We start from the raw sequence: 25777 nt of genomic DNA on the forward strand, positions 1-25777 counted from the left end.
TTCCTCTGAAGAACTAACAAAATAAATCCCCTTTTATTAAAAGCCAATCCATCTCTGGTGTGTCGCATCCCAGCAGCTAGCAAACTAGAACAGAGAGACAGGCACCTCTGGGTTTCAGGACTTATCTGGCCTAGGAATCATCTGAAGACTAAGTTTCTGAAAAATAAACTTAGTGCATGCAACTTTTGCAGGATCTCAGATAGGGTCCACCCTGGGTGTTCTTTAGGGCTAACAGGAATGACAGTTGGGGGTTGGCAAACAGCAGCAATCAGCAATATCTAGCTGAAGCCTCAGCTTACTTGGCATAAAAGTAGCCTCCAGGATCGCTCCTCAACTCTATTTGAACTCTCTTGGTCACTGATACCTTATTTAGTTACACTTCTTTTCCTCCTTTTGGTCAGGAAGGCATTGTCAATCCCACAATGCCACGACCAGCTCATCCCCGAGTCATGAATTGGGCTTAGAAAGAGAGAGGCCACATCTCAGCAAAAAAGAGGTTCTCTGAACTCTTAGGTATGATTGTAGGTAGGCTTAGCTGCTCCACTACAGAAATAAGTTTCATAAGAGTGAAAGTTTCATAAGAGTTTCAACATCAGGTGCTTGCCTATAGACTTGGAGGTCCCTAGTGTTTGAGAGAGTATCAGGGGTTTCTCAGGTGGGAAAGCTTAATAGTTCCCCATTTTTTTCTCAAATCCCTCAAGGGACTTTACCAATACTTTTTAATTATTGGCCCAACACATTCTGGGATATATCAAGGTATTACATTAAGCTATACAGAATTACAAACCCTTGTTCCCATTTCTGGGACCCATGTATTTGGGTTGCTTAAAACTATCCAGACAGGTTGAGCTAGATTGTATGCTACAGAAAATTTAGGTTTTGGACTAAATAAATATGTCTTTGTCTGGTCTTATACGGTAGGTAAAGTGCTAAAATACACTGTCATCCTTTACCCTGTATTCTGATTTACCTTAATCCCAACCAGATTGTCTTCGCTCTTATCTCTAATTGCAGGCTGATCTCTTTATCAGTTTCCTAACAGTTGTATGAAGCAATGCTGACTTTCAGAGGTGCATAACTCCAACTCTGAGTCTTAGGTGTCTGTTCTAGTTTGCTAGCTGCCAGAATGCAATATACCAGAAATGGAAGGGTTCTTAAAAGGGGGAATTTAATAAGTTGCTAGTTTACAGTTCTAAGGCCGAGAAAATGTCCTATAAATAGGACATTTATAAAACAAGTCTATAGAAATGTTCAATCAAAGGTATCCATGGAAAGATACCTTGGTTCAAGAAGGCTGCTGAAGTTCAGGGTTTCTCTCTCAAGTGAGAAGCTTGGTGAACTCAGTCAGGGTTACTCTCTCATGTGGAAAGGCATGTGGTGAACATGGCATCATCTGCTAGCTTTCTCTCCTGGCTTCCTTTCATGAAGCTCCCCGGGAGGCGTTTTCCTTCTTCATCTCCAAAGGCCACTGGCTGGTGGGCTCTCTGCTTCTTGTGGTTATGTTGTTCTTCTCTACTCTCTCTGAATCTCTCTCATTCTCCAAAATGCTTCCTCTTTTATAGGACTCCAGTAAACTAATCAAGGCCCACCCGAATGGGTGGAGACACGTCTCCACTTAATTCAGTTTAACAACCACTCTTGACTGAGTCACATTTCCAGGGAGATGACCTAATTATAGTTTCAAACATACAGTACTGTGCTGGTTTGAAAGGATGTATGTCCCCTAGAAAAACCATGTTTTAATTTAAATTCCATTTCATAAAGGCAGAATAATCCCTATTCAATGCTGTATGTTTGTCTTGAACTAATAAAAGTGAAAAAGCACTGTGCTTTAAGTGTTATTTCTAGATTCTGAGATGCTGTGTTATATATACATAACCTGGAATTTTGGATATCTGTGTGACACTGTGCTGGTCTGAAACTGTTATGTACCCCAGAAAAGCCATATTCTTTTAGTCCTAATCCAATTTTGTGGGGTGGGCATGTTCTCTAGATTTTTTTGTATTCTGCTCTATGGCGGGGTCACATTTCATTCTTTTTCCATGTGAGTATCCTGTTATTGCAGCCCCATTTGCTGAATTTTTGTTTGTTTTGTTTTTCTTTGTGTATTTGCTTGTTCATTTGCTTTCTGGGGGAGTGCATGGGCCTGGAAACAAACCTGGGTCTCCCACATGGCAGGCGAGAATTCTACCACTGAACTACCCTCGCACCTCCCCAGCCATGTTCTTTTAATCCTGATCCAATATTGCAAGGTGAGACCTCTTAATTAGGTTGTTTCCCTGGAGATGTAACACATCCATTGTGGGTGTGACCTTTTGATTTGATGGAGATGTAACCCTGCCCCTTCGAGGTGGTCTTAGTTTGCTGGAGTCGTTTAAAAGGGGAAACATTTTGGAGAGAGCTCAGACAGGCATTTAGAGATTCTTGGGGAGATAACATAGAAAGACACTGAAATCAGAAAGCTGGAAGTAACACAACCCAGGAGCAAAGGACCAGGAGATGCCAGTCATGTGCCTTCCCATGTGACAGACATCTGTCTTTCTTCAGAGACAAGGTATCTTTCTCTGGATGCCTTAGTTTGGACATTTTTAAGGTCTTACAATTGTAAACTTGTAACTTAATATATCCCTTTATAAAAGCAGATCTATTTTTGATAGATTGCATTCTGGCAGCACTGGCAAACTAAAATACCAGCTTTTTTTTTTTTATTAATTAAAAAAAGAATTAACAAAACAATTAGAAATCATTCCAATCTACATGTACAATCAGTAATTCTTAATAACATCACATAGTTGCATATTCATCATTTCTTAGTACATTTGCATCGATTTAGAAAAAGAAATAAAAAGACAACAGAATAAGAATTAAAACAATAATAGAAAGAAAAAAACAAAAAAAACAAAAACAAAAAACCTATACCTCACATGCAGCTTCATTCAGTGTTTTAACATAATTGCATTACAATTGGGTAGTATTGTGCTGTCCATTTCTGAGTTTTTATATCCAGTCCCGTTGTACAGTCTGTATCCCTTCATCTCCAATTATCCCTTCTCTCTTTTTTTTTTTTTTTAATTAACGGAAAAAAAGAAATTAACCCAACATTTAGAGATCATACCATTCTACACTTGCAATCATTAATTCTTAACATCATCACATAGATGCATGATCATCATTTCTTAGTACATTTGCATTGGTTTAGAAGAACTAGCAACATAACCGAAAAAGATATAGAATGTTAATATAGAGAAAAAAATAAAAGTAATAATAGTAAAATCAAAACAAAACAACACAAAACAAAACAAAAACCTATAGCTCGGATGCAGCTTCATTCAGTGTTTTAACATGATTACTTTACAATGAGGTATTATTGTGCTGTCCATTTTTTGAGTTTTTTGTATCTAGTCCTGTTGCACAGTCTGTATCCCTTCAGCTTCAATTACCCATTGTCTTACCCTGTTTCTAACTCCTGCTGAACTCTGTTACCAATGACATATTTCAAGTTTATTCTCGAATGTCCGTTCACATCAGTGGGACCATACAGTATTTGTCCTTTAGTTTTTGGCTGGATTCACTCAGCATAATATTCTCTAGGTCCATCCATGTTATTACATGGTTCATAAGTTTATCTTGTCTTAAAGCTGCATAATATTCCATCGTATGTATATACCACAGTTTGTTTAGCCACTCTTCTGTTGATGGAGATTTTGGCTGTTTCCATCTCTTTGCAATTGTAAATAATGCTGCTATAAACATTGGTGTGCAAATGTCCGTTTGTGTCTTTGCCCTTAAGTCCTTTGAGTAGATACCTAGCAATGGTATTGCTGGGTCGTATGGCAATTCTATATTCAGCTTTTTGAGGAACCGCCAAACTGCCTTCCACGGTGGTTGCACCCTTTGACATTCCCACCAACAGTGGATAAGTGTGCCTCTTTCTCCGCATCCTCTCCAGCACTTGTCATTTTCTGTTTTGTTGATAATGGCCAGTCTGGTGGGTGTGAGATGATATCTCATTGTGGTTTTGATTTGCATTTCTCTAATGGCCAGGGACATTGAGCATCTCTTCATGTGCCTCTTGGCCATCCGTATTTCCTCTTCTGAGAGGTGTCTGTTCAAGTCTTTTTCCCATTTTGTAATTGGATTGGCTGTCTTTTTGTTGTTGAGATGAACAATCTCTTTATAAATTCTGGATACTAGACCTTTATCTGATATATCATTTCCAAATATTGTCTCCCATTGTGAAGGCTGTCTTTCTACTTTCTTGATGAAGTTCTTTGATGCACAAAAGTGTTTAATTTTGAGGAGTTCCCATTTATTTATTTCCTTCTTCAGTGCTCTTGCTTTAGGTTTAAGGTCCATAAAACCGCCTCCAGTTGTAAGATCCATAAGATATCTCCCAACATTTTCCTCTAACTGTTTTATGGTCTTAGACCTAATGTTTAGATCTTTGATCCATTTTGAGTTAACTTTTGTATAGGGTGTGAGAGATGGGTCTTCTTTCATTCTTTTGCATATGGATATCCAGTTCTCTAGGCACCATTTATTGAAGAGACTGCTCTGTCCCAGGTGAGTTGGCTTGACTGCCTTATCAAAGATCAAATGTCCATAGATGAGAGGGTCTATATCTGAGCACTCTATTCGATTCCATTGGTCGATATATCTATCTTTATGCCAATACCATGCTGTTTTGACCACTGTGGCTTCATAATATGCCTTAAAGTCAGGCAGCGCGAGACCTCCAGCTTCGTTTTTTTTTCCTCAAGATGTTTTTAGCAATTCGGGGCACCCTGCCCTTCCAGATAAATTTGCTTATTGGTTTTTCTATTTCTGAAAAATAAGTTGTTGGGATTTTGATTGGTATTGCATTGAATCTGTAAATCAATTTAGGTAGGATTGACATCTTAACTATATTTAGTCTTCCAATCCATGAACACGGTATGCCCTTCCATCTATTTAGGTCTTCTGTGATTTCTTTTAGCAGTTTTTTGTAGTTTTCTTTATATAGGTTTTTTGTCTCTTTAGTTAAATTTATTCCTAGGTATTTTATTCTTTTAGTTGCAATTGTAAATGGGATTCGTTTCTTGATTTCCCCCTCAGCTTGTTCATTACTAGTGTATAGAAATGCTACAGATTTTTGAATGTTGATCTTGTAACCTGCTACTTTGCTGTACTCATTTATTAGCTCTAGTAGTTTTGTTGTGGATTTTTCCGGGTTTTCGACGTATAGTATCATATCGTCTGCAAACAGTGATAGTTTTACTTCTTCCTTTCCAATTTCGATGCCTTGTATTTCTTTTTCTTGTCTAATTGCTCTGGCTAGAACCTCCAACACAATGTTGAATAATAGTGGTGATAGTGGACATCCTTGTCTTGTTCCTGATCTTAGGGGGAAAGTTTTCAATTTTTCCCCATTGAGGATGATATTAGCTGTGGGTTTTTCATATATTCCCTCTATCATTTTAAGGAAGTTCCCTCGTATTCCTATCTTTTGAAGTGTTTTCAACAGGAAAGGATGTTGAATCTTGTCGAATGCCTTCTCTGCATCAATTGAGATGATCATGTGATTTTTCTGCTTTGATTTGTTGATATGGTGTATTACATTAATTGATTTTCTTATGTTGAACCATCCTTGCATACCTGGGATGAATCCTACTTGGTCATGATGTATAATTCTTTTAATGTGCTGTTGGATACGATTTGCTAGAATTTTATTGAGGATTTTTGCATCTGTATTCATTAGAGAGATTGGTCTGTAGTTTTCTTTTTTTGTAATATCTTTGCCTGGTTTTGGTATGAGGGTGATGTTGGCTTCATAGAATGAATTAGGTAGTTTTCCCTCCACTTCGATTTTTTTGAAGAGTTTGAAAAGAATTGGTACTAATTCTTTCTGGAACGTTTGGTAGAATTCACATGTCAAGCCATCTGGTCCTGGACTTTTCTTTTTAGGAAGCTTTTGAATGACTAATTCAATTTCTTTACTTGTGATTGGTTTGTTGAGGTCATCTGTGTCTTCTTGAGTCAAAGTTGGTTGTTCATGTCTTTCCAGGAACCCGTCCATTTCCTCTAAATTGTTGTATTTATTAGCGTAAAGTTGTTCATAGTATCCTGTTATTACCTCCTTTATTTCTGTGAGGTCAGTAGTTATGTCTCCTCTTCCATTTCTGATCTTATTTATTTGCATCCTCTCTCTTCTTCTTTTTGTCAATCTTGCTAAGGGCCCATCAATCTTATTGATTTTCTCATAGAACCAACTTCTGGCCTTATTGATATTCTCTATTGTTTTCATGTTTTCAATTTCATTTATTTGTGCTCTAATCTTTGTTATTTCTTTCCTTTTGCTTGCTTTGGGGTTAGCTTGCTGTTCTTTCTCCAGTTCTTCCAAATGGATAGTTAATTCCTGAATTTTTGCCTTTTCTTCTTTTCTGATATAGGCATTTAGAGCAATAAATTTCCCTCTTAGCACTGCCTTTGCTGCGTCCCATAAGTTTTGATATGTTGTGTTTTCATTTTCATTCGCCTCGAGGTATTTGCTAATTTCCCTTGCAATTTCTTCTTTGACCCAGTCGTTGTTTAGGAGTGTGTTGTTGAGCCTCCACGTATTTGTGAATTTTCTGGCACTCTGCCTATTATTGATTTCCAACATCATTCCTTTATGGTCCGAGAAAGTGTTGTGTAAGATTTCAATCTTTTTAAATTTGTTAAGACTTGCTTTTTGACCCAGCATATGGTCTATCTTTGAGAATGATCCATGAGCACTTGAGAAAAAGGTGTATCCTGCTGTTGTGGGATGTAATGTCCTATAAATGTCTATTAAGTCTAGTTCATTTATAGTAATATTCAGATTCTCTATTTCTTTGTTGATCCTCTGTCTAGATGTTCTGTCCCTTGATGAGAGTGGTGAGTTGAAGTCTCCAACTATTATGGTATATGAGTCTATTTCCCTTTTCAGTGTTTGCAGTATATTCCTCACGTATTTTGGGGCATTCTGATTCGGTGCGTAAATATTTATGATTGTTATGTCTTCTTGTTTAATTGTTCCTTTTATTAGTATATAGTGTCCTTCTTTGTCTCTTTTAACTGTTTTACATTTGAAGTCTAATTTGTTGGATATTAGTATAGCCACTCCTGCTCTTTTCTGGTTGTTATTTGCATGAAATATCTTTTCCCAACCTTTCACTTTCAACCTATGTTTATCTTTGGGTCTAAGATGTGTTTCCTGTAGACAGCATATAGAAGGATCCTGTTTTTTAATCCATTCTGCCAATCTATGTCTTTTGATTGGGGAATTCAGTCCATTGACATTTAGTGTTATTACTGTTTGGATAATATTTTCCTCTAACATTTTGCCTTTTGTATTATATATATCATATCTGATTTTCCTTCTTTCTACACTCTTTTCCATATCTCTCTCTTCTGTCTTTTTGTATCTGACTCTAGTGCTCCCTTTAGTATTTCTTGCAGAGCTGGTCTCTTGGTCACAAATTCTTTCAGTGACTTTTTGTCTGAGAATGTTTTAATTTCTCCCTCATTTTTGAAGGATAATTTTGCTGGATATAGGAGTCTTGGTTGGCAGTTTTTCTCTTTTAGTATTTTAAATATATCATCCCACTGTCTTCTAGCTTCCATGGTTTCTGCTGAGAAATCTACACAAAGTCTTATTGGGTTTCCCTTGTATGTAATGGATTGTTTTTCTCTTGCTGCTTTCAAGATCTTCTCTTTCTCTTTGACCTCTGACATTCTAACTAGTAAGTGTCTTGGAGAACGCCTATTTGGGTCTAATCTCTTTGGGGTGCGCTGCACTTCTTGGATCTGTAATTTTAGGTCTTTCATAAGAGTTGGGAAATTTTCAGTGATAATTTCTTCCATTAGTTTTTCTCCTCCTTTTCCCTTCTCTTCTCCTTCTGGGACACCCACAACACGTATATTTGTGCGGTTCATATTGTCCTTGAGTTCCCTGATACCCTGTTCAAATTTTTCCATTCTTTTCCCTATAGTTTCTGTTTCTTTTTGGAATTCAGATGTTCCATCCTCCAAATCACTAATTCTATCTTCTGTCTCTTTAAATCTATCATTGTAGCTATCCATTATTTTTTCTATGTTTGCTACTTTATCCTTCACTTCCATAAGTTCTGCGATTTGTTTTTTCAGTTTTTCTATTTCTTCTTTATGTTCAGCCCATGTCCTCTTCATGTCCTCCCTCAATTTATCGATTTCATTTTTGAAGAGGTTTTCCATTTCTGTTCGTATATTCAGCATTAGTTGTCTCAGCTCTTGTGTCTCATTTGAGCTATTGGTTTGTTCCTTTGACTGAGCCATATTCTCAATCTTTTGAGCGTGGACAGTTATCTTCTGCTGCTGGCGTCTGGGCATTTATTCAGATTTCTCTTGGTGTTGGACCCAGCAAGGTTGTAATATTTTTCTGTGAAATCTCTGGGTTCTGTTTTTCTTATCCTGCCCAGTAGGTGGCGCTCGTGGCACCCGTTTGTCTGCGGGTCCCACCAGTAAAAGGTGCTGTGGGACCTTAAACTTTGGAAAACTCTCGCCGTCCTGGGGGTTCGCTAGCCGAAACGGCTTGAGCCGGCCCGGGGTCCGAACGCAGGGAGGGTTGCTGGTCGCCGCAGCCAGGGAAAGAGCCCGTCCGAATTTCCTAGTCGGCCCTGGGCAACAAGCGTGGCGGGAGGGCGCCAGCGGCAGCGGCCCGCCCGAGAGAGTGCACGTTCCCTGGGAGTCACGGGTTTGGAAGGGGCCTCCCCCACCCGTCACCGTTCTCCGCGGCCTGGGGGTTTCCGATCCAATTCTCTCAGTTGGTCCGGGGGCTGCGCGTGGTGTGGGCGCCAGCCGTCTTTGTTTCAGGGGACCGCCTCTCCAATTCTCCCAGCCGGCCCGGGAAGGGGGAAGGGAGTAACTCCGGCCGCTTGCCACCCCGCCCGGTAAGGCCCGCGCGCCTCGGCGATCTCACCCGAGCTGCTTCTCTCAGCCAGCCAGCCGTTCCAGGATGGGGTACGCTGTCTTTTTTATCTCTGTTGTGGCTTTGGGCGCTTTCTGTATCGTTTCTACTCCCCTAGTAGGTGTCCTGGAGAAGAAACTAAGATCCGCGCGTCTTACTAAGCCGCCATCTTCCAGGAAGTCTCAATACCAGCTTTTTATTTTGTTGTTTTTCTCTGCTTTTATATTTTCCCTATTTCATCATTTCCTGCACTTAATATTTATCATTTTATTCCTTCTATTTTCTTTACTTTAATTTTAATGTCGTACATATCCTGTTGTCCTTTTTAAAAACTGAGTTATCAAATATTGATTTGTTCAAGCTGTCAGTTAAAAATATTAGTCACGTTCCTTTTCAGCTTATCATTAATCCTTGACTCTTCCTTATGACATATTTTTGAACTAAAGCTTTATGTTTTTACAAAGACAGAGATTTATCTATCCTTTTCCTCAACATCTTTTTGAAGTTCAACCAACTGGGGATTTCACCAGCACTGGACCCCAAAGAGAAGCATCCTTCTAGGGGCCTTCCTGATTTTGAATGGCCACCACCAAGACTTCCTTCCAGACAGATGAGTCCTGCTGCAGTGGCTCTATTTTCCTTTATTCAAACTCCTGCCAGAGTGACCTTTCTCAAATTCCCATGCCACTCCCATGGATGGCTCTTCTTGTTTTCAAGATGAAATCCCAGCCCCTGCCTCTTCAGGTCTGTGTTCTTCTTTCCCTGCTGTTGCCACATGCCTGGATCCTTTGCTCCAGGCCAGATGGGATGACTCACTATTCCTGCAAAGAGCCACAGCCTCTGACTCTTTGGCCATTCCTATCCTTCCTCTGGCCACCTGGTGGCCAGCTTCGACATGAGCTCAAGGGATTAGGTGTCACTTCTGCTAGGAAGCTTTCTGGAATGCTCCAGAGCACAGCTAGATGTCCTCTCCCTCCACCCCCACCTTTGACCTGTCACATCCCTTTCCCCAGCAGGACTTCACGCCCACTGGGATGAGGGTACAGATTGTGGGCTCTCTGTTCTACATGACTGTCTCCCCAGCACTGACACTCAGTTTCCCTTCCCAGTGAGGGATTTAATGAATGACATTTCAGACATGGCCACAAATTCTAAAAGTTAATTGAAAAATGAAAGTTTGGGATTATAGAATTCCAGGCCAAAAAAAAAAAATGTCTTAAATGTCATATGTGCCTTTGAGAGCCCATGTGGAGAGAAACCCATAGCAAGTCTGGTTTCTCCCTCTGCCTAAGGTCTGCACACCCCTGCTTCTGCTCTCACTGCTTCCCTACACTGGGAGGCCACTGTCACCATCATCCTCTGTGACTAGCCAAGGCTTCTCCTTTCCTGCTCTCTTGCTCTCAAGTGGTCAGGGAGACTTACTGAACTTGTCACACATTTGGGACCGTACATATGCTCTCTTTTGGCTTTCTTTGAGAATCAGGTTTGTTAAGTTATCATTTACCTACATTAAATTCATCCCTTTTTAGGTGCAGTCTGATGACTTTTGACAGCATTACCATTGGTTACCACCTCCAAAATCAAGATCTGGATGCTTTCCACTACCCCCAAAGCCATCATGTATTTATTTGTACATGCCCATTCTTGTCCCTTTCCACTCCCTACCCATCTCAGCTCCACAGAAGACAGTGGACGCCCCAAGGACAAACTACATCCAGGGACATCCCCACTGAAGAGTTAGGCAGAGGGCACGGATGTTGGTGCCAAGTGGATGCTGGTTTGAATCCTGGCTCTGCCACTCACCACCTGTGTGTCCTTGGACAAGCTCATCAATTACCCTGAGCTTCTGTTTCCTCATAAAAGAATGGGGATGTCTACAATTCCCCCAAACACCTCTGCGGTTGGCATAAAGGGAACTCACACTTCTAAAGAACTCAGCTCAAGAAGGCAGCCAACGAGAGATGGCTGTGCTCCTGCGTCCGTGTGCACCCAGGCACCCCAATGACCGAGGGAAGCAATGCTCCAAGCTCTGTCAGCTGTCCACAGGCCCTCCCCACTGGGGGCCACCCCATGCCCACCCAAGGGGTCAATAGCCCTGACCAGCTTGTGTGTTGGCCCAGCTCTCCCTGGACATACAAGCAAAGGAAGGGAGTCTCTCTGCCATATCCACTGTGAATTCATAACTGGAGGTCTCCAAAGAGCCCTGTTCTCAGCAATTCCCCAAGCCCGCCATACTTGCCACCACCAACAAAAAAATCTCTTACACTCCTGAGAACAGGATGGAGGTTTAGGAGTTGAATTGTTTCTGAACTACTGAGGATGAATTATTGGAAACTAATGCAGACAGGGTAAATCGGTGGTGACCAAAGCAATGCAAATAAAACATCAATAAAGTCTTTCCATGGGTAACACAGAGGCAACAGGCCCTCTTGCATTGTTGGTGAGAGGGTTAATCTTGTACAACCATTTTGGAAAAGCCTGAGATGGTTCAAAACTTAAAAAATGCTCACTGCACACTCTCAATTCCTATGAATCTATGCTAAAAAATGACTTAAAAGAATTAAGCAAAAACAGGTAAAATGGTACTTCTCTATCAGTAAAAAATTTGAAGCAATCCAAATCCAACCAAGAGGAGCAGCAGGGTAAATGACAGCACATGTACCAAACAGAACGTCACAGCCTTCGAAGGTGACATTCAGAAGGAATTTATGATCACACGAAAAATTCTTGATATAATGTTATGTGTGAAAAGCAGTATGCAAAACTGAACGTACACTATGACAGTATCTATATTAAAAAATTATAATGACCACAACAAACTTATACCCAAATCAGCAGACTGGAAAGAAATAGACCAAACTATCTACTGTTTGGGTATATTAGGAATATACTTATTTTCTATTCTTATATATTTTCTAAATGTTCACTGTCAGCTTCTTTTTTTCCTCCTTTTTTTAATTAGAGAAATTGTAGGTTTACAGAAAAATCACATAAAATACAGAGACCGCATATGCAAGTACTATCTCTACAGCGGACAAAAAAAGTATAAATACATACAGTAGGTTAAACCTTCAGCTGGGGGTTTCGCTCTGTACATTTATGGACCCTCCCGGCTTCTTCCAAAGGCGATGGCAAGCTGAGACGAAGTTGACTTACAGGGTACAGCACCCATAAGTTTACATATGAAATGGAATATGTTCGAGGTATTTCCAAAACAAAAACATCCCCATTCCGATTTTGACATAACCAAAAACCCGTCTGTGCCTTCACTGCTACTGGCCCGGATCCCCAGCTGCGGCCGAGCAGCACCCCCTTACCTTTTCCAGCCTGGACGTGCTCTCGTCACAAGCCTCTCTGACGAGGCCCCGGGCCTTCCTGGTGTCTCCCTGCTTGTATGCAGTTTCAATGCCTTCTAGCCTGGGGAAGTGGGCAGGGGGGTTGCTGCCCGGCGTGGACGCTTTGCTGCCCATGTCCACGGCACCTGCAGAAGGAAACACAGACACGGCGTCCCTTCAGTGCCGGTGCTCAGGTGAGTGAGAGGACAGGAAGGCAGGAGGACCCGCTGCCCGTGACAGAGCCTGCGGTGGGGGAGGTTCTAGGAGGAGAAAGGGGCCCCCTTGAACACGGCCACCACCAAGTGTCCGCAGACCCAGGGGCCTGGAACCCTTACGGAGGACACTTCCTGCATCTCCACCAGAGGTGAGTGCCCGAGGGTGGGGCTGGGGCAGAAACCAGGCTGTGCAAGCACCAGGCAGCCGGGCACAGCTCCAGAGGATTCTGCAGTGAGACGGCTAACCGTTACTTCTACCGTCCTAGGCCAAATTCAGATGGCTAGTAATCGGCAAACTGGGACTGAAATTGGGTCTTCCAGCTCTCAGGCTGGGGCTAAAGCCACGCCATTTCTATGCTATCTCTTTGAAGGGATGAGTAAAACAGACTTTAGCCTGCTCTTTTAAAAAAGTAAACGCTGAGCAAGGTTGGTATCCAAACAGTCACATCACAAAAGTGAATCACATGATCATGACTAACATTTGGAAGATACATATTTTAAAATTTATAATAGCATCAAAAGACTACATACTTATAAATAAATTTAACAAAAGATGGGTCAGACCTGCAGACTGAAAACTCTAATATACTGCTGAGAGAAAGGAAATACTTATATAAATGGAAAGATACCCCACGTTCATAGAAGACTCAATACTATTAAGATGTCAGTTCCCCCCAATTTGATCTATAGAGTCAATTCAATCCCAATCATATTCCAACAGGTTTTTTATATGTAGAAATTGATGCTCTCATTTTCAAGCTTGCAAGAAAATACAAAGGACCTAGAATATCCAAAGCATTCTTGAAAAACGAGAGTTGAAGGATTTCCTGCTACCTGATTTTCTGTAAAGCTGGCATAGACAGATCCATGGAACAGAATTGAGATTTGAGTAAAAGACCCATCTGATACATCTAATGAGTTTTTGACAAAGATGTCAAAGCAATACACTGGGAAAAGCCAAGACTTCTCAGCACTTGGTGCTGGAACAACTGGATATCCACTATCCACAATGAATAAAATTGAAATCTTGACCCCCTATTTCTCATCATACACTAAAATAAACTTCGCGATGGACTACAAACACAAAGACCAAAACTATAAAGCTTCTTGAAGAAAACACAGGAGGATAGCTTCCTGACTTGAGAATAAGGAAAGGTTTCTTAGTTGGATGCAGAAAGCAATAACCATAAAAGATTGATAAAGCATACTTCATAAAATTTAAAAACTTCTGTTTATAAAAATCATGCTTTAAAAATGAATAGGCAAGTTACAAACTTGTCTACAGAGAACATGTTTTGTAAATATGGCAGAATTCTCGCCAGCCATGCCAGAGACCCTGGTTTGATTCCAAGTGTTTGCCTGAGAAAAAAAAGAAAATAAAATAAAAAAACACGTCTGACAAAGGACTACTGTCCAGAATGTATAAAGGACTCTTACACCTCTACAGTAAAAGGACACACAATCTGGTTAAATACAGGCAGAGATTTGAACAAGCACTTCAAAAAGGAAGATACTCAAAGGGCTCAATGTCATTTGTCACGAGAGAAATGCACATTAAAACCACGATGTGACATCACTACACTCCCACCAGAATGGCCAAAATGAACAAAGACTGACAACAGTTTGTAAGGATGAGGTGTGACCAGAACATTCATAATATTGTTGGTTAGAGTGTCAAATGGTACAACCATTTTGGAAACAGGGCTGGCAGTTTCTTATAAAACTGAACACGTACCCACTCTATTATCCAGCAACTCCATTTTTAGATATTTACCAAAGAGCAATGAAAGCCTACATCCAAAAATATTTATACAAGAATGTTCACAGCAACTTTATTTATAACATTTCCATACTGGAAACAGCTCAGGTATCCATCAACAGGAGAATGGATAAACAAATTGTGGGAGTCAAACACTAGAATGCTAATCAGCCATCAAAATCAGGGGCTTCTGGGTAGGCCACGGTGGCTCAGTGGCAGAGTTCTTGCCTGCCATGACAGAGACTCAGGTTCGATTCCCTGTGTCTGCCCATGCAAAAAAAAAAAAGGCATGGGCTTCTGACACGTGAATAACTAATGTGACTCAAAAACATTATGCTGAGTGAAATAAATCTTGCATAAAAATGATTCCACTTATATGATGTTCTAATCTTTGGTGAAAAATAATTAGAACAGTATTTCCTGGGGGAAGGGAAAGGCAGTGAAAATTACCAGGGAAGAGTTGTGAGGAATTTTCTAGATTGACGGTTTTAGATCTTGATGGTGATTTCATGACACAGGTGCCTGAACTCAAATAGTCCACTTAATATTTGTGCATTTCATTCTACATAAATTTTATCTTTGAAACCCATAAACAATATCAGAATGTAGTCAATACATGCATGCCAGAGTATGTAAGGATGAAGAGTACAGATGTCTGAAATGTACCAAAAAATAGACACATTGATGGATGGGTAGAGAGATGAATAACATGATAGAAATGTGATACAGCTATTTCAGGAAACGTTCACAGTCGCCTCCAAGCCAGTGGGTGCTTGGTCTGTTTCTTTCAACGTGACGGTATATTTGCAGTGCTTCAATCCTGGGAGAAAACGTGAGGCATAACGTCCTATCTCAAAAGCAGCCGCCATAGGACATACTGAAGGCGCTCCACTACCAACGCAGCAAAAACGGCAAAGCCAAGCTGTTTACTGAGAAAAGTCCCTTAATACCACCCAGGATCTTCATCACTTATTCAAAGGCATTGGTTTTGAAAAATCCACATAGACGGATGATCATCACACACACTTTGGATCATTCCTGAAACCCAGCGCAGGATGGCCACAGCTGAGTGCAGTTATTCCATGCTGACTAGTATTTTCAGGAAGAGGAATAAGAAAATGGATCAGTGTGCAAGTGCTCATACGTGCAAATAAGGCGGTTTTGCCTCCCAACGCACACTAATCCTCCCCATTAATTATTTATAGCTAGAGACCCTGGGGTATCTGAGTAGGCAAGAGGGAGCTGGTCCATTAATAGCGGCAAGAAGGGAGGCAGAATCAATGGCAGCAGCCATCAGAAGGAGGCTCTTAATTATGTTATTGTTCTTCTTTTCGAATTAAACAAATAATTGCCTGATCTCAGAAGAGTTGTCTTTTTAGAGGTAAGTGGGTACGGGTGTGCAGTGTGCATCAGTGCAAGTGTGCACAAGCAGGTATAAAGCGACTTCTTCTATTCATGTAAGAACATGCACAAAACAGCTAAATCTTGAAGCCCAAGGTAAGCGACATACAGAAGGGGGAACCTAGCACATGGGGTGAGTGTGAAATGACAAAGGCGATCCTACATGCACATGATTTAAAAAAAAAAAATGTGCGGAGTAGACAATATGAAGTGAGGCTTAAATGTAAGAAACGAGGCTCTGTGCTTCTGTTTTATTAATGTTGCCGTGTTTTCAGTTTTGATCGCTGAATCTGATTTTCTAAGGTGACTTGATAATGCACATCCACCTGACTGAGGCTGTGAGCTGGGGTCCAGGCCAAACTAACTGCTGGAAGATGTTATCAGAAAACATCAGCTAATGCACATGCATTTTAATTTAATCTGCCAACCTTACTTCATTTCCTGAAATTAGAAAGAGAGTAGCTATCCTATATTTAAATAGAAAGAAAAAAGACCAACATGCTAATAATGGTTATTAAGGGATAAAAGCGGGTGGCTAATGTTAGAATCATTTCTTCATTTTTCCATTTCCCTAGGTTCCCTGTAATGGCATTATATGACTTTGTTTTAAATAAAAATGTAAGGAAATTACACAAGTTATAGACAAATACATGCTCATGAAAAAACATTTAAATAATATAGAAGCATATCATATAAAAGGCAGAACCATCCCCTTTAACACCATCAAATACTTTTCCCTAGAAGTAAACACTTATGTTATTGTAATTGTTTTCCAGAAAACACTTCAGTTTTATATGTCAGAACCGGTGCACTTTGATTTCAACTTAAAATGTGGGAAATATATATATATATACTATTTGAGATTATTCAGTAACATGTTGAATTCCTCAATCATCACCCATAATTATATTCCTGTGTATTGTTAAATATCACAGCTCTTAATACTTTCCTCGTGTGGATTTAAACTTCACATTAAAAATTCTAACACCCAAAACCTTATTCTATTTCTATAAAATATTAATGTTCCAAACAAGTAGTTATAGATAGTGGCAAAATAATATTAGAATGGTTCTGTTTAAAAAATTTTAAAAGTATTCATTTTTGTTCTCTAAATTATAATTATATAGATAGAGATATTTATGACTAAAAACAAGCATCTTACTTGTAATGCAAAGTTAATATGCTTAGCTAAGTAACTAAGTATTTAAGCAAAGGAGGAGATGGGCAAATCTTTTTTTTTTTAAGGTTCACTTCTTTTAAGGCTTGGTTGGTGTTTCCTGTTTGATTTCAGGAAAGAGATAATTAAAAGTAGGAACTAGTGAGGGGAGAATATAAATTTAGTAAATGGCTAGCGTTACAGATTGAACACATGCATGGTTTTTCACCAGAAACACAAGAACCATTTATGATAAGCTGTGAGAAGATAAGTGAACCTATTTCTGGGTGGTGATAAAAGTTAATTTTTTAATTTTTAAATGGTAAATTAAGGTTCCTGTTTTTAAATGGCAAATTAAGGTTCATCATGTGAAGAGCATTTGGTTAAAAGAAAACACACATAAGATATTTTTAAACTTGTAGCATCGGAACATCATGTAGTCCTTGATAATAGCTTAATATTCCATTAACAGAGGATAACTTTCAATAATATTGCATGGGTCACATATGCAGCCATTTCTAGAAGAAATGCTTTCAGTTATCAATCTCAAAAATATCATCTCTGAGGGTGCACGGGTGGTTCGGTGGTAGAATGCTCACCTTCCATGCGGGGGACCCAGGTTCTATTCCCAGACCATGCACCCCCCAAAAACATATATATCACTTCTGCATGTTTTAGAAAAAGAAATTACTCAGATTGCAGAAAAACTACTGGGAATTATCCTTTCCTTTCTGTATTTTAGGGAAGTAAAAAGACAGAATTTCATGAACATTAGAGCATAGAGTCTGATGGTAAAAACCACATTCATCGTGACTTCAGGCACATCTATAAAAGAACCCTCCTTTGTCAATTCTCCGAGTTTGTGGCCTAAGGAGATACTCTTATCTTTTGTTCTAGAACAGTATTTATTAAGTCATCTCTCCTGATCCAACAATCAGAATAAAGTTCTCCCTCTACGGTTTCTCCTACAAATGGAGGGGTGATAGGAAAGGGACGTTAACTCTCTAAATTCTAAATGTGTATATATTTAATTTCTCATCCCCACAAAAGAACACAGGTCCGATGGAAGGCGATGCTGTTCGCCAATTCAAAATGTGTGGCATCCTCAGTAAATCCTAGAAAAGACACTCACTTTTTACTTGCACGTCCTAGAATTTTTTTCTTGCATTCCCTTCCCTCAATAGAGTAGCAAAGAGTAAAAAGATATCAACCCATTGTTCATTGAAGAGCAAACAAAACTACACGTCAGAACGCCACTGACCTGGTCATGACTGTCAAACCGTCCTCTGCAGAGTCACCATGTGGCAAGACACCGGGAGGGGGTCTGTCCCTCTGGGAGATGCCACCTCTTGCCCTGGTGGGAGGTGGGGGTGGGTCTCGCCCCCTGTGGCCCTCCGATTACCAGGTTTCAGCTGGAAGGGATGCTTCTTTCCTCCCCTGATATACAGTAGAGGTTTAGCCTCGGCAGCAGTTTTCACCTCTAGGTCATTACATTATGGTGAAACCCAACACTTTATGTCTCGGGGAGGGCGCGGAGGTTGGCGGGCGTGGAGGGGAGGGAAGGAGACACGGGTCCCCAGTATGACCCGTACAGGGAATTGATCACCGGCTCCAGATGGCCACTGCTCAGCGCCCATCACGCTTGGCCACTGGACCTGACCAGCATCAGAAAAGAAAGCAAAGACAGCAGGTGTGTTTGCAAGGGACAGGACTCAAAGCACGCACAGAACAGGAAAATAAAAAACAAACAAACAAACAAAAAAACGGAGGCAGCATGCTTTTTATAATAGAAAAGCTTCTATTAAACACAGCACAGGCTTATAACTTCTCTGTGGATATTCTCACCTAACCGTTGGAAATGGGTTTCAGTTACTAAAAGGGGGATGGGTGGTGATCTGTACAAATAGGTCACTTGGGGGCGGGGATCTCACATAAAAATGTTATTTTCTTTAGTCATAAAAAATATAAGTAAAGAAATCACAAGATGTCACATTATGGCACCCAACGAGTGAAAAAATTTAAAGAATTAGAGCCTTGGATGCTGGCCAGAATATGGTGACATTGGTAGGTTTGTTACTTCCAAGGCTACCAGCTTTGGTTTCTTTTGGAAAACAACTGAACAACAGATCAGCAGACCCAGGAGGGAGGCTCTGCTCTTTCACCCATGGTTTTTCCTCCTAGGAATTTACCTGCAGCAATAATGCTGCACAAACAAAAAGATACACTCCTGAGCTATGCAATTGAGTCCTGTGGGGTTACCTGCAATAGTGGATGGGAAAAGCTGCCAACCTGATAAACGGCTAACATCAGGAATTAGGGAACAGCCTCTGCGCAAGCACTGTACTGGGTCCTTTATTTTCATCATCTAAGGTTATGTTCACAACACTCCTCTAAGTAGGTGTCAGAAGCAGGTTGCAGAGCTGGTAAGTGGTAGAGGAAATATCAGAAGCAGGGCTCTGTAACCCCAGAGCCCATAGAATTCCCCCTTTCCCCCTTCATAATTTAGTACCTGCTGGTAGTGCAAAATGAGGGACTTTTATGCAATCATTGCAACTGACAATAATAAAGATTAAGAAGAAGCATGAAAAATACTTAGCACATAATAAATTCTAAAAAGAGTAGAATATGCAAGACAGATCGTGGAACATCATGGACAAAATACATGACATACCACACCAGAGTGAAAATCTCTGAATAAGATGCAAAATGAAAGAATTTAGAATAGGTGGATTATACGTGTTCTAGTTTGCTAGCTGCCAGAATGTAATACACCAGGGATGGATTGGCTTTAATAAAAGGGGATTTATTTAGTTAAGATATAGTTCTTCAGAGGAAAGCAGCTAACTTTCAACTGAGGTTCTTTCTTACGTGGGAATCTCTGCTGGCCTTCTCTCTGGGCCTCTGGGTTCCAACAACTTTCCCCGGGGTGATTCCTTTCTGCATCCCCAAAGACCTGGGCTGAGCTGCGAGTGCTGAGATGAGGTATGCGGAGCTGCTTTGGCTGTGCTACGTTAAGCGCTCTCATTTAAGAACCAGCCAATTAAATCAAACATTATTCATTGCAGCCAGCATGCCTCCTAGCTGACTGCAGATGTAATCAGCAACAGATGAGGTTCACAAGCCATTGCCTCATGTCCACAGCAATAGAACTAGGCACCTTCACCTGGCCAAGTTGACACCTGAACCTAATTACCACAATATGTGATTAATTTTTTTCATAACAAGGTGAAATTCTTTTTCAAATTTAAGAAAATGCTTTGGAAAAAAGTAGGTATTCGTTGAGTATGTCGAATCTATTTTTTTTTTGTTTGTGAAAATTAAGTCTGCCTCTCTGTTTAGAAAGAAGACCTGAAGGGCATATACATGTAAATGATAGCGGTGGTTGCCTTGAAACAAGGGGAGTTTTTTTCTATTTGTGTTTTCTTTTTCTTTTTTGCACTGAGCTTGTATTGCTTTTGAAATTAAGAACAAACATATTAAAAGAAAAACAAAGTATCCACCAAAAAGTTGTTTGCTTTCAAGCTAGTTTAATAAGCGAATTCTTAGATAGTATTATCTAAATGAAAGCAACTTTTTGCTCCTGGGTATGTCAAGTCTTGACTCATTCATTTAAGTCTTGAACCATTCATTTAACAGGAAGGAAAGAGGGAATGGGAGAGGGAGAGGGAGAAAATCTCTTCGGACAATAAATGGCGCAGGTGTTGCAGGTTTTAAAAGATAAAATAAAAGTGGGTTGAGTAACTTTGTATAGGTAATCGTTGCACTGATGGAGTACTGCCAGGTGCTGTGGAAAGTATGTTGCATGCACCAGCTTTCCTCCCACACCTGTATGAGGCAGGTATCCTTATCACTGCTCCCTGAAGAGGCAACTACTCTCTCTACATGGTTAGAGCCGCTGCCTGCCCACCCAGCTCCCAACAGCAGAGCTGAGACTTGGGCCCCAGCACCTGAGGTCAAAGTCCAATCCTGCCTATGTCCCAGCTGTGCACACAGTAAACCCCGAGACATTTATGAGGCGCACAGGCAAGGCCATGGGAATTAAGAGATGAGGTGACCCTGTTTCCTTAGACTGGAACACAGGAAAGGAAACTGAAGCCAACTCCTCCATGATGTTCTGCAGCAGAGAAAGAGAAAAACAGTAATACAGAGCTGCAAAGATGAATCCTTTCCTCTACTGATTTCCTCTTCCCCAAATTCATTTATTTGCTTATCCCTTCATTCCCAAAATATTATGTGCCTACTTTGTGCTGAGCTAGGCCCTAAGGATCCAGCTGGATGGAAAAAAGCAGGATCAGCCAGACTATGATGCTGTATTCTTCCCAGATATTGCTTTTAAACATCCACAGCACAAACCAGGCCCTTTAGCCAGGAGAAGATGCTCGAGGGCGCTGGGATGGTCAGCAGACACAACTGACCTGGTAAAGGAAGAACCATCCTTTGGGAAAGTAAAAATCACAGAAATAGGATAGTTCCCTTATTCCATACCCTCTAACACAGCCTCTTGTACAACCCAAAATATACATAAAAGTGGTCATATTCCCAATCTTTGGGGAGGTGGCGGTAGTACAAATACTGAACGATTAGGGCACCCTTAACCCTGTTCCTGAGGAACTGACCCCAGAGGACTAATTCCAAACATGTAAAAAGCATTATGTAATATATGAATAAAATAAAAAGCAATAAAGATGGTGGCTGCAGTGCTATAGTAAAGAGTGGCGGTTAGGATAATTATCAAATTGAGTCAGTCCTGATTACTCCCAGATCTCGTATCTGTGAATGTGCCCACTTGAAAAGATGCACTGGTAACCCCAAATCAACACTCGTGGCACTTCCACCATCGTTCATGGACATGTGCAGAGCAGCAAAAAATTTGAGTTCTGTCCTGTGGATTTCCAGCTGAGGCTGAACAAGCCAAGGCTCTGCTTTCTTGTTTCTGTTCTCAGGCTGTAAACAAATACTCTTTTTGTGGTCAATTTGTTGTCACATTTTTTTTCTCATTTTTGTGCTTTTAGTTGGTGGATTTGCCATTTAAACTGGCCCCAAAGTGTAGTGCTAAAGAGCTGTCCAGTGTTCCTAAGCACAAGACGGGTCTCATGGAGAAAATACATATGTTAGAGAAGCTTTGTTCAGGCCTGAGCATGGTGTCGTTGGCCGTGAATTCAATGTTAATGAACTGATGGTGTTTTTTAATTTTTATTTATTTTTTTACATGGGCAGGCACCAGGAATCGAACCTGGGTCCTCGGGCATGGCAGGCAAGCACTCTTACCTGCTGAGCCACCGTGGCCCGCCCCTGATGGTGTTTATTAAACAAGGTGTCTTCAAGCAGATACACATGTAAAACAAAGTTATGTATTGACTGGCTGATGAAACTGGTTGTGACCAGAGGCTGGCAGGAACCTAACCTGGCATTTCCCTAGGAGCAGTGGCTCAGTACTTGCTAACTCAGTGTTCGTAGTACCTTAATAGAATACAACTACTGCAAATACTTAGAACTACCTGCATGCTAAAATACTGTAGTGTGACGGACACAGCAGCCACACACACAGGAAAACTGACAATAAGAAAAGACCCCAAAGGCTAATGCTGGTTTTTCTTTATGTGGTGCAATCTGAGGTGCTCTTTCCCCCCTTTTCTCTATTTTTCAGTTATTTCTCGATACTGTATATAATGTAAGACTAGTTTCTGTGAATGTAGTTCTCAGGTTAATAAAGTAAATTTTCCAACTGAATTCAAATTTTTCTTAGCAAAGATGGCATTACAGAAGGAAGAAAATATCTCAATCTGGAGGGGACATTTATAATGAGGCACCAAGATTGACCCAGAGGATCTTCAGAGGAGAAGACCTGGGTTCAAGCTCTCCGTCTGCTGTTTAATAGTGGTATCATTTTGGGCAAGGATTTAAAATGTCTGAATCTTACCATCTTCTTGTAGAAGAAAATGGCACCTATCAAAGATATTGCTCAGTGTATTACTCGGCTCCCCCAAAGGATGGGCACACAAATGGGGGTTATTTCCAGAGGGCCTGACCACTTCCTTCCCACTCCAAGTGCCTGTGAAGCAGGTGCTCCGGACTCATCCTCTGAACCCTGGTTCCTGTGCCCCACCCTTTCTCTACATGACAAAAATTCTCCTCTCTCCAGTCCCAGGACAGACTTGGGGAATGTCCCCCCGGGTTCCCTGGCTCCTTGCCGAGCCTGCCCTGCACTTCGGCATCAACCATGGTTGGCGTTGGACGTGACCCTGTGTGTGAGTGAGTCTGTCTCCTGCACTGTCCAGTGGAGCCCGCAGGCCGGACCCCCTCTCGCACAGCCATGTGGCCCCGGCACTGTGGCTTGTGCACAGCAGGTGCTTATTAAGAACTTCCTGAAGTCAGCTTGTCAACCCTTCACAACGCTCTGCCTGCCAGGAAGGGGTGCTCCTATAATCTTGCCCATCTGCAGTACCATTTAACATGGTCACAGGGCCACAGAGCAGAAGTGCCACTGCAGACTCTTTCCAAGAACTGCTTCATTCGGGGCTGGGCAGAACTCCCCCTCCTCCCACCCCGCTTGTGAGTCTGGCCAAAGCCATGGGTGTAGAGCTCGTACCAGCTCCAAATACAGACTGTCTCAAGGGAGTATTCTGGAGGTTTCCAAAGGCTCGGGGAACATATGGCTCCACAAATGCTCCCGAGGAACAAGGCTAGCTCCAGGACACAGAGAGCTGCGACAGTCTGAGAAGTATGCCTGCCTGCATGTTCTCCCTCAGTGGACTCCCCAGCCCTGGGGCCCCTGGCACCTCTTTACTCTCCTGTAAAACAAAGACAATCCCCGTAGCCACCTCAGAGGGAAAAGACAGATGAAACATGCAAAGTGATTAAAACCCTGTCCAACCTGTAGTAGTCTCTAGATAAACACAATTGCTCAATGATATCAGCCACGGTCTTGTAACATTATTCAAATAGTGGCCTGAGTTCACTTTGGTTAATAGATCTTGTTAAAAGTTCTTGCTTAAAAGCACAGGAAATGCCAAATGATATTCCCAAGTAATGAACAAGCTTTATGGTTGCTGTAGTTCAAAATCCTGGAGGCAGCGCTTGGAATCTGGTAATTGCTATAAAACTTCTTGATGGGAATAATTATGGTGATAAAAACTGCAGGCAATCCCGGCAAACAGTACGATATATTCTGCAGGATATATCGTACTGGGGATGTTAACTGTCTCCCTCAGAGGAGAGAGACGCCCCAGGCAGGAGGCTGGTCCAGCCAGATCAGTCCCTAAGAGAAGCACATGCTAATAAATGGTGTTGGCTTCAGTGGACAGCTGCAGGGAAAAAGATACAATCAGATCCATTCCTTACATCGCACCCCAGGATAATTCCAGGTGGATCAGAAGTATGAAGGTAAAAAATGAAATCATAGAAAGCTTTAGAAGAAAACATGAGCGAATTCCTTTTTTAATTGGGAATGTGAAAACCTCCTAAGCTGTGACCCAAAATCAAGTAGCAATAAAAGATGGATAAATTTGACCACATTTTCATAACAGCTTTATTGGGATATAATTCACATAGCATGAAGCGTATCCTTTCAAAGTGTACAATTCAGTGGTTTTTAGTATATTCACAGAGTTGTGCCACTGTCACCACTGTTTAATTTTTAAACATTTTCATTACCCTAAAAAGACACCCCATCCAAATGAGCATTCACTCCCCATTTTCTCCTCACCCAAGACTTGACAATCACTCATCTGCTTCCTGTCCCTATGGATTTGAGTATTCTGGATATTTCATATAAGGAATCATGCAAAATACGGTCTTTTCTGACTGCTTTCACTTCACATGTTCTGAAGGTTAATCCATGTTGGATGCATCAGCATTTCATTCCTTTTTTTTTTTTTTGGTTGAATGGTCAAAAAGTCATGATTTAGTATATATGAAGAAATTTCATAATTCAAACACAAACAAGCTGTACATTTTACAATCACATTCTACTTGTAAACAGTTAAAAGCCATTGACTTTTTTTTTGTATCTAAGGACATGATTAGAATCAAGGCAATGGAACGATGGCAAATTCTGTACAGTTAAAATTTTCCCCTTTGTCCCTTTTCTTTTTGACTAAGCAAGCTAACACCATTTGTGGGCAAAAAAGGTGGGGGAGGGAAACATGTTTTAAAATGATGTGACTGAGTCACTCAATGATGTGACTCAGTTTTGCAACAACATTCCAAATGTTTTGTTTATACACTGAACAGCTCTGCAAGCCCAATACCTTGGTTGCATAGTTACTGATTTTGGTATTCAGGTACAACAGGTAAACATTAACACAGTCACAAGAGAGCAGAAACACATAGAACCACTTGATGGGATTATAAAAATGCGTACTTATTATTAGCAAACTATTATCGCTTACTAATATAAAGACAGCATTTGAAAACAGAATGTTAAATCTAGCTTTAAGTGTGTGTGTGTTTTTTTTACAGCAGCTAAAATTTTTTTAACAGAGCAACACAGTATCAATGTTAAAAGTTTTCTTCTTTTTTTGCATATAAGAAACTGCAAGGAGTTTTCTGTTTTCTTTCATTTGGTTTTAACTGGTGAACTGGTTTTCCTAAGAAACAAGCTCTCTGATTTAGGACAGGAATACAAAAACAAAAGAACATGGCCAAACGCTGCTCCCTTTTTTTTTTTTTTCGCATGGGCAGGCACCGGTAAATGAAAAGTACTGTTCCTTTTAAACAGACAGTGAAAGTATCTTTTAAATCCTTGTCCATTTTTTTTGAGTGTTTTAAGATTTTTTTTTAATGATGGAAGAATAAGTATTTTTTTCCTCATAAAACAAACAAAAAAATCTGCAAGCAAGAAGAGTTGATGTGGGAACCTTCCAGACAAAATGGAAAGCCTATTCAAAGTGCAGAGCGAAATTCTTTAGATTTACAACATGAAAAAACTCGTGTGAAAAAAAAACCAAAAACCAAAAACCAAACAAA

The 25777-nt window shown here is 40.7% G+C and overlaps 1 protein-coding gene across 2 annotated transcripts in view; it reads right to left on the reverse strand.

The window, feature by feature from the left end:
• LRRK1 (leucine rich repeat kinase 1) overlaps nt 1-25777 on the reverse strand; it is a 164010-nt gene that overhangs the window by 93177 nt on the left and 45056 nt on the right. For both annotated transcript variants that reach the window (XM_077124020.1, XM_077124021.1), the window contains one exon: nt 12262-12425. In XM_077124020.1, coding sequence (XP_076980135.1) covers nt 12262-12425 — 164 coding nt within the window. The remainder of the gene's footprint in view (nt 1-12261; nt 12426-25777) is intronic.

This window comes from Tamandua tetradactyla, chromosome 12 (assembly GCF_023851605.1).
Source record: "Tamandua tetradactyla isolate mTamTet1 chromosome 12, mTamTet1.pri, whole genome shotgun sequence".
Lineage (NCBI taxonomy): Eukaryota > Metazoa > Chordata > Mammalia > Pilosa > Myrmecophagidae > Tamandua > Tamandua tetradactyla.